This window comes from Punica granatum, chromosome 7 (genome assembly GCF_007655135.1).
Source record: "Punica granatum isolate Tunisia-2019 chromosome 7, ASM765513v2, whole genome shotgun sequence".
NCBI classification, from domain to species: Eukaryota; Viridiplantae; Streptophyta; class Magnoliopsida; order Myrtales; family Lythraceae; genus Punica; species Punica granatum.
The window spans coordinates 21,621,022-21,630,482 of record NC_045133.1 but is presented as its reverse complement, the minus strand read 5'-3'; the positions used below and the strand labels follow the sequence as shown (position 1 = coordinate 21,630,482).

Below are 9,461 nucleotides of genomic sequence, written 5' to 3'. Positions count from 1 at the left end.
CCGAGTCATACGTGTGTATATACATCTCCAATGATTTGGGACATGTAGAACCTAACCCTCAAGGAAAGCTCCCCAACCGTCACGTGATCACCCGACCGTGACCGCACGTGGTCGATAGTTGGTACCGGCTCGGCATCCTGTCCGAATTGTCTTCCCAATCACCGATGAAACGTTTCGAGCTGTTTTCGATGGCTTTTGAGGAGATACAAGACAAAATACTTTTTAATTATTTTGTGATTCCTCCCGAAAAAAATAAAGGAAATAGAAAATGAAAAAGAATAATATACGTAAGGTGTTTGGTGACTGATCACGACTTAATTTCCTGTGTAATTAATTGCTTTTTTTCACTAATTTATTAGTTTCGGGCGGTTACTGTTCTTATTTCTATTTATTTATATGGTATTATTATTCTTTTCCTTGTAAGGTATTATTACTCTTTTTGACTATTTTCACGTGAATTGACCTTTCGATTTTAGTTAAACGAACCTTTACGCTATATTTTGTTTGAGTTATATTCACTGAACTTTTGATGCATGTCTATATTATTTGAATGTGGTAACATACAATTAAATAAAATTTTTGAAAAATTAAAAGTTTTCTTGACAATTGAGATCAATCAATTTCTTGATCTATATAATTCTTTTCAAGTTCAATCTACTAAATTTTCTATAAATTGAAGACTTGAAAAATTCATCTCCCACACATCTGTTGACTCACTATAGATTTTTCGATGCCCATACCACTAGATAATATGTACCACTCTTCGTATGCAAATATACATAATAAAAGATTACACCTCTCTTAATATATACCCGTGCTATGCACAAGATCTTGATAATGGTTAGGACTCGATTGGAAAATCTAATTGAGATAACTCGAAAGGACAATGGAAAGAGACAACATTTAGAAAAAGGAAAATTCTCGAAATCCGGAGGGGAAAGCTTTACATGCTATAAGTTTGCTAGTCTGTCATTTTTTAATTGGAAAAATTACGCTAACAGTCATATATAAGTTGGTTAGTCTATCATTTTTAGTTATATAAATATTAAAGTTGTCGATTCAGTTTTATAAGTATGGTCTGTTAAACACTTTTGGTCCATTTCATGACCGACCGAATCTTAAACGAACCAAATTTATAGGACTAAGTCGGCAACTTTGATACTTATAAGACCAAACTGACTTACGGACAAGTTTATAGGACCGCTAGTGCAATTAACTCATTTCGAATTAGCATTCTAGATGCAATTTTTTAGGAATAATATAGACACACTAAGTTATTTATCATACTTTTTTTTAAAAAAAAAATTCCAAAATGGGACATAAACATTTTTTTTGTTAATAATAAAAAAAAGCATAGACTTTTTACATTTTTAAAAAAGTACACCTGAGTTTTGATTCTCTTTTAAATGAAGTGGACATTCCCTTTGATCCAATCACTTTATGAAATGTTCATGTATTTTTGCCTTGATAACCCTAATGGTACTAATTGGATTATTAATAAAAGGCTACTTCTCCGGTGCTTATTTTTTTGTTTTCCACACTATACATAACTAATTTGAACCCTTAGATTATTCTTAATCTAATCTGGACCGTCCATTTTTATAAACTTTAAAATTTCAAAAACATTTCTAAAAAATCACGATATGGTCCATTTGTTATATAAAAAGTGATTTTTATTCACAATTCTTTCCGTCAGTTTTCAATCCCATCCCCCATTCACAATGTCCTGTTGGTCCTAATGAAGTTTGTGGAATTCACTGCGACATCCGAAAATCAAACATAAGAAATGGGGCGTCTTTCATGGGATATCGGATATGAGCTGCGAATTTTCCCTTGCCATCTAATCGGTCCAACCATGCGATATCAGGATATGGGTTAGGGTCTATCAATTACTCGCATAGGATCGAGTTGTCATGAGGAATCTTGGCTTGTGGATGATCGAGACATACTGCAAATGAGGATTTTGTTGTTTGCGAATGCTTCAAAAGGGGAAGGACTGGGAAGTGGGAAAGCATGACTTCTTTGACAATATATATTTTTTTGGGTGAATTTATTTGACAATATTTTGTTCTTGCTAATTCCCTGGTTATCGGTCTACGATTGGCAGCATGTTGACAGGGACTACGTACGGAGATATATACGAAATGTGATCATACACACAGATTGATCTAGCCGAGGAAAATGGCGACCATATCTGAGCTAGAGCATATATATGGCACTAAACAAAATTCTGCCAATTTCTTCCAACCTTAATAAAGTATGGGAACAAGAATTCTGATCGAAGTATTTGACACTGATCCAAGCATTTATAGTCCAACCTTAACAGGAAGGCTGCCGTTCAAGAAAAAAATCGTCCCCGGAATCCTCAAGGTAGTCATCGATAGTTGTTGATTTCTACACGGAATACGGTGAAGGGAGCCATTGCATAATTGAAGAGGTCATTGGCAAAGGGAGCTATGGAGTTGTATACTCAACATATGATATGAACTTGGGGGGAGAAAGTTGCAATAAAGAAAATCAACTTCACTTACATTGACTTTGAGATGGCATAAAGTTACCGGCTTCATTAAAATTTAGTTAAACCAAATTTGTGAACAAGTTCATCTAGAGGTATGATTCAATTAATGTAGCCAGTTCGACGAGTGGTTTATGGTTAATGACGTGGCACTTCCTCATTAGTCCATGCGTGTTGGCTAATTTGTAATACTATTGAAGATTTATGGGATGAAAATAGAAAAGCAAAAAATGAAAATACTTAAAAAAAATTATGTGATGGACGGTCCATATTAAATGAGGGAATCTAATGATTCATATTGGTTTTGGATGGTGTGAAAAAAATCAAAATTATGCACTATAAAATTTGGGTTAATAAAATAGGTGCTTCTTCAGTAGGGAATTTTAGATTTGCCTACCATACAAAACTAATATGAGCTCTTAGATTCCTCTTCATTTAATATGGATCATCCATTGTACATAATTTTTTAAAAGTATTTTCATTCTCTACGTTCGAATTTTTCTCACACAAACCTTCATGAATGTTACAAATTAGCCCTCATGCGTGGTCCAATAAGAGAGTGCTATGTCATTGGTCATAAACCACCCGTCAAACCGATTTTATTTTCTAAGCAGATTCGATAGTTCAATTGAAATCGTTTTATTGATTTGTATGGTTTAGATTCTCGTAAACCGATTTGATTCAATATTACACGTAGCACAATAATATAATCCACGTCACAGCCCGGATTTGTGATGGTATCGAACGCCGACAAAAAAAAATTGTGAGCCAAAATCACATTTTATATAATAAACGGACAAGATCGTGAGTTTTTAGTGTGTTTTTGAGATTTTAAACTTTATAAAAATGGACGGTCCAGATTAGATTGAGAGTGATATAAGAGTCTGAATTAGTTATGTATAGTATGAAAAAAATACAAAATTTGCACAGTAGAATTTGACTAATAAAATATATGAAATATACTATTGGCTTTTACTTTTGGCATATGGCTGAATTGGAAGCTCTTAATTACTCCAGTTGGGCAATTACTTTAATAGTGGGGCCAATTAAACAATCATGGGGGTAAATAGTCAAAAAATTATTTATTAATTCATAATTCATTCGATGATTATCAATTCATCCAGCCATACCACTTTGCACATGTAGAACACTATGTGAAAATGACAAATAGAACAATATTTGTTATTACTCATTTACTGTAGAATTTCTTGTTCTCTCTTCTATAGCAATTTCTATATGTTCTTTTTTAAATATCTAAACTAGACTAAATAAAATGTGATGCTTTAATATAATATAAGTTCAGTCGGAAGCTTCTAATAGGGGATTGGGTGCATTATTCAATTTCACAATTGATATTCATCATCTTATCAGCTTACGGGGGTAGTACAATTTAAAAATAGTTATATCTGAATATTTTCTGTATGTTGAGAGTACAAATTGGGGTTATTAGATTGGTCATGACCTGTATATTTTTAGGAAAAAATGAAATCTCACACACTTATTTATCAAAAAAGGAAATCCCACACGCTTGGATAAAATTTCATATGATTCTCTTTCACTGTGACGCGTAGTGTGTAAAAATCATAACTCAATGCGTGTACTCAATTCGTTTGTTGTAATTCTATAGGTTCTTCCTTATCTCAACGTAGCAAAACTAAGATAAAGTATATCCCGATTAGCAACCTTTACCCTTACTCATGGAAAAAAAAAAAGATTACAAAAATGTATGATGATTATATTATTGCTCGATCAGTGGATCTGATTTAAGAAATCATTAAAAAAGAAGGGAGAAATGGAAATCAAACCAAGTTAGCTCAACACATGAGAGAGAAATCAAGGTAGGTCGACAAATATAAGAAGGCACCAACCCTTCAATATGTGCAATGTGTTTATGTGTGTGCATGATTGTGTAATCATTAAAACTGCTTGGTAACAAATAATTAACTGTTGCAAGTGCTCTGTTTTCAATCCCGTCCCGTTCGAAATTCGCTCGCAGGTGGACGTAGGTAGGAAACTCTCGTCGACTTTGACAAAACGTGACGCCTAATTTCAAAGTGTTACTTCATATAATCTCATTCTGACTCGATTGATTTCTATTTGCGCAACCACTCACTTTCTTCTAACCTTGACCTATTTTAGGTATCCGATATGTTTATACCAATTTGGCTACGTTGTCTAAAAGAAAATTCATGTGGAAGTCAAGGAAGAGAATTCACCAAAAAAAAAAGGGGGCCAAAAAGGGCTTGGCCCATTGGGCCCACCAAGCCCCGACGCATGAAAATATTTGGGTTTGACATTTCTGAATATATCAATCAATTAAACTTCTTGTTGTGATTTTTTTTTTGCTGAAATTAAAGGTTAGGTCGGGTTATTAGCCCGCTGTGGGTACCTCAACTAAGAGAATCTTGCCGCCACGTAATATTTTTTGGCCATAGCTCGTTGAGACTTAACCCAACTTGGTCACCGCAACCCTATCAGCAAACGAATTAAATCTAAGGCCCACTGGATCAAGTATTATGTGTTAGCTACCACCAGCTCATAATACATCCACATAATGGCGAGCTCTACGTCCTCAGTGAGGTTCAAACTCATGATATTCAAGTGAAACGCTTGGAACTTAACCATCACACCACCGTGCCGGTGGTACTTCTTTTGGAGAATTGCAAATTCAAATTGTAGACGTCTCTTCATCTTCTACCTATGTTTTGCTACTTAAAGCCAAGACTCCTTTTCCGGTTATCTCGAATCCTTCGAGAAATTCACTTGCATAATTATCGTATAAGAAGAGCTGCCATTTGGGATTTTAAGTGTAGCAAAGACACCATCACATGTGAGTTTTTCTTGTATCTCCTATCGCCTGTGGAATGATCTAAGGCTGTCTCAAGCATTCATTCATATCGCCTGTGGAATGACCTAAGGCAGTCTCGAGCATTCATTCATTGATCGACAAAACCTTCAGTATGCGAATCCTTTCATATTATATGCTGCTGTAGCTTAAACCTTTATTACCGCACAGTCAGTATATTGTACATATTCTCTCTTTTATTCATGAACTACTAGCTATGTGATGTCACCAGCTACCGCCTATCAGGCTCTTCTTTCACTTAGTAGAAGGATCCGAACTACATTTACAGACCCTGTCTAGAGAAATCTACCTTCTCTGAGGAGTTAGCACGGAAATTGAGTACTGCGCTGTAAGACAGCAGCAGCTCAGGCTTTTGGGTCTGAACAAGACGACCTTCATCGCATGATGAGCTCTCTCGGGTTTCAAATAATGGTCCCATCCTTAATGGTGGCATTCTTGAGTATAACTGTGATTCCAGACCTGATGTAGAATCCTTCCTCGGGCCTGTCCGCTTCTTGAACACCCTGGAAACTCGAAACAATTTCATTTCATGATTGTATCGCGTACACCCTCAGTGGGAACCGCAGTAGCCTGAGAGAAGCCAAATACTTACATCACTGTTCTTGATAACCACGTCTTTCCCAATCCTTGCGTTCTTGTCGATTATGCAGTTCCTTTAAGAAACAGACCAGGACCATCAGCAGATAGAGCATAAAGTTGTGTCCATTGAGTCGGACATTGATATTTGAGAGCTTCCTGAAAGAGAAAAGTTGGGAAAAATCGAGATCTCACATTATTTTGGTATTCCGACCAACGCCAACGGGAACCTTGCCTTCCGCTAGGGCAGCAGCTATCTCTGATTCAGTCTGATAGTAATCTGCCCCCATCATCATAGTATCCTGAAAATGACATAATTAGCAATTAACTCGGAAACCAAATTAAGAAAGCTTCAGAACGTCTATTTATTTAGCTCAGCCGATAACAACAAACACTAGCTCATACCTTAAGCTCGACACCATAATCTAAACGGGAGCGCACGCCCACAATAGAATGTTCGACGCTACATTCTTGGAGGAAGCAACCGTGTGATATTATTGCATCCACGATCTACACAAGCAGGGTCTGCCATGAGATGTCAACTCAGATCTTAAAGAGAGACGCATTTTAAGTTTAAAATCAATACCCGGCATTTTTCAACTTTAGTGGGTGGTAAGAATCTCGGGGACGTGAAGAAGGGCGTTTTAGGATCATAAAACTCAAAGTTGGGAGGCTGCACAATATAAGCAAACACAAACAACAGACGTGAGTTCTAGGAATTTCTAGCTTTAACTGATCACTGAGCCTACATCAAATTTGCACCTGTTCTGTCAGTGCCAGGTTAGAGTCGAAAAACGACTTAATTGTTCCAATATCCTCCCAGTAGTCTCTGAAAAGATATGCCTGGGGGCCGAATGAAAAATTACGACTTAGGCATTATTCAAGAACCAAATTGAAGATCGATCTACAAACATGAAAAGCTTTCCATCTGACCATCACAGGGCCTCTGACCTGGACATTGTGCTCCATCACCGCAGATGGAATGATTTCAGAGCCAAAATCATTGCAAGAGGGATAGGTCCACCTCAGAAGCTTCAGCAGCACTTCCGTCTTGAACACGTAAACGCCCATCGAAGCGATGTATGGGAGTCTTGCCGCATCCTGCTTTGATAGCCCAAGGATAGTCGTATCAACTTGCTGCAATTTCAAGAAACAGAAAAAAATCAATCAGAAAAGCCATAATGCAAATAATAAAGATAGAACATTCTGCATCAGTAGATCAGACAACTACAACGCCATTATTCAACGGTTCTAACTATATATATCCAACATATCTAAAATCCTACCACTAAACACTTACATCACACAGCTTGAAATATGATTACCGAGGTAATTCTAGAGACTGAAAGTGTCGAAGCAGTTTAGCAATGCTGTTACTTTGTTACATACCATTGCTCTCAAATCTTTGCCCTTTGGTTTCTCAGCAAAGTGAACTATTCTGCCAGTGCTGTCGATCTTCACCAGTCCATAATCCGATGCACGGCTACATGATAAACAGAAACAGTTGTCATAATAAATGTTCTCAGAGAGATGAAAGATTTGCATTGCATTAAGCAAAATCAGCAGACAGAAATATTCAGCGATCTCGATATTAAAATCTCAGGAAAGTATAAAGAGAAACAAGCACGATGTTCCATCTTTGAAATAAGCCATGAACTAAAAAGACAAATACCTGTCATCCATCGGAACACATGAAACGGTAATATCAGCATTTGTATCAATATGCTTCTGCAAAAAAAGCCAATCATAGTGTTAACAAGGTCTTTTCTTTTCTTCCGTCAGAATATATAGATTGAAAAAAAAAAGATTAATTGAGATGAAAAAAAAGAAAAACTGCAATTTCACCTGCACAAAGTCCATATAGTCCATCCTGTAGAGATGATCACCCGACAAGATCACAATATTCTCCACATTCTTGGTCTTTGCATCCTACAAGATCAGTTTGCTCCCATCATTGAGCTTCAAGTAAAGACTTATAATTCTTCTACAAAATTCCCGAAACTGTTGATGCCAGTTTACCTCAAAAACCCATATAAATTGCCTAACAGCATCAGCAGTTCCTTGGAACCACCTATTTCCCGCTTCACCTGGTGTCTGAGTTGCTGCCAGAACCTGTTTTACCGAAAAGATCTCAATACAAATTCACTAGCGAACCTTAGTTCTTCGATAATCTGAAAAATCAAACCCAAAGGGGTACCTCTACGAAGCCGTCAGCAAAGTGGACGCCCTTATCGAAATTATAAGTACGGGACAGGTGGCGATTGAGGGAGAAGGAGTTAAATTGCGTTAGGATGAATATCTTTCTTATACCGCTGTTAATGCAATTACTCATTGGAATATCGATCAATCGGTAGCATCCACCAATAGGGACCTGTGAATCAAATGGAAATGGACAATCATCAAACCAAATTAGAATTAAACAGAATCCATTATGCACTGAAGGAATGGGAAAATGGGGTACTACCGCTGGCTTTGCCCTGCGACTAGTGAGTGGAAAGAGGCGAGTTCCTGCACCTCCGCCCAGTATGATCGAAGCCACCTTATTCGGGTCCGCTTTCGGGGTCTCCAGTTCAGGGGGTTGAAATTTCTGGTAGCATAACCCGATCATTTAAATCACTACCGGAACATACATCGTGATCTAAACTGATTTCTTTCAAAAGGATCAGAAAACAGAATCAAGAACAGATTTCATGACTTTTTCCGAACTTTTGCCGATGCCATTATAGTAGCCCAGGAGTTAATAACGACAGTGCATAACAGCTAAAGGAGAGCAAAATCAGCTAACAGCTCTGAGGAGAAAGTGCGAAAATACCGTGATCTCGGTGTCGAAGTCCGAAGTGAGAACAGAGCGAACAACAGAAGCCCCTGCCTTAAGATGCTTAAAGCCCTTCTCATTACTCGGAGCTGTCAATCCCTGAGTCCCGAATCGGTTACTGTTCTTCCAACTCCCTCTGACACTCTCACCCCAGAAGCACCCACGACGACTTCTTGGGAGAGCATTGGGCTTCAAGCTCGTCAAGCGAGAAGAGTCCATCTCTGCAACAGAACAAGAACAGGACAGAACCCCAACAAAAAGTCAATCAAACAAACAAACAAACAACCACAGCCCAAAATGATTCAGCAGAGATCATCAAGTGGGCACATAGACAATAAGCCTCGTAATCAAGAAAGCAAGCGCTTTTATGGAGATTCCGAGCTTTTGTAGCCGCGCGCAGCTTCAAATGATCCAAAAGTAAACACTTGCCCAGTCAAAGAGATTTCCTGATCAAGAACTTGGAATCTCCAATCCCAAGAACCCGGAGAAAGGGAAGCAAGAACAGCTCGAATCCGACTTCCGATCCCAAGACTCTGGCCAGCTGCAAAAGGGTTGGTTGCGGAATGAGACGGATCTTTGGGAACTGTGTGTCACGAGAAGTTTGCTTCTGCTCTGCACTGTTGTTAATGTCCGCAGTGCAGTGAGACGACGACGACTGGACGAGAGTGTTGTGACGTACAGTGGAGCAG

General features: G+C 37.9%; 1 protein-coding gene across 2 annotated transcripts; it reads right to left on the bottom strand.

The window, feature by feature from the left end:
- Positions 1-5,473: 5,473 nt before the first annotated feature.
- LOC116214144 (glucose-1-phosphate adenylyltransferase large subunit 1-like) lies at positions 5,474-9,461 on the bottom strand. Of its 2 annotated transcripts, none has more exons than XM_031549465.1 (15): positions 9,100-9,461; positions 8,770-8,993; positions 8,422-8,544; positions 8,155-8,328; positions 7,977-8,069; positions 7,803-7,886; positions 7,630-7,685; positions 7,347-7,440; positions 6,909-7,094; positions 6,720-6,800; positions 6,544-6,630; positions 6,363-6,467; positions 6,153-6,259; positions 5,974-6,034; positions 5,474-5,884 (listed from the first exon to the last, which is right to left on the bottom strand). In XM_031549465.1, exons 2-15 carry the CDS (start codon positions 8,989-8,991, stop codon positions 5,783-5,785), a joined length of 1,575 nt encoding a protein of 524 aa, XP_031405325.1. In that variant the 5' UTR covers positions 8,992-8,993; positions 9,100-9,461; the 3' UTR covers positions 5,474-5,782. The 2 variants fall into 2 exon arrangements, with proteins under 2 accessions (XP_031405325.1, XP_031405324.1); XM_031549464.1 differs by having other exon boundaries at positions 9,202-9,460.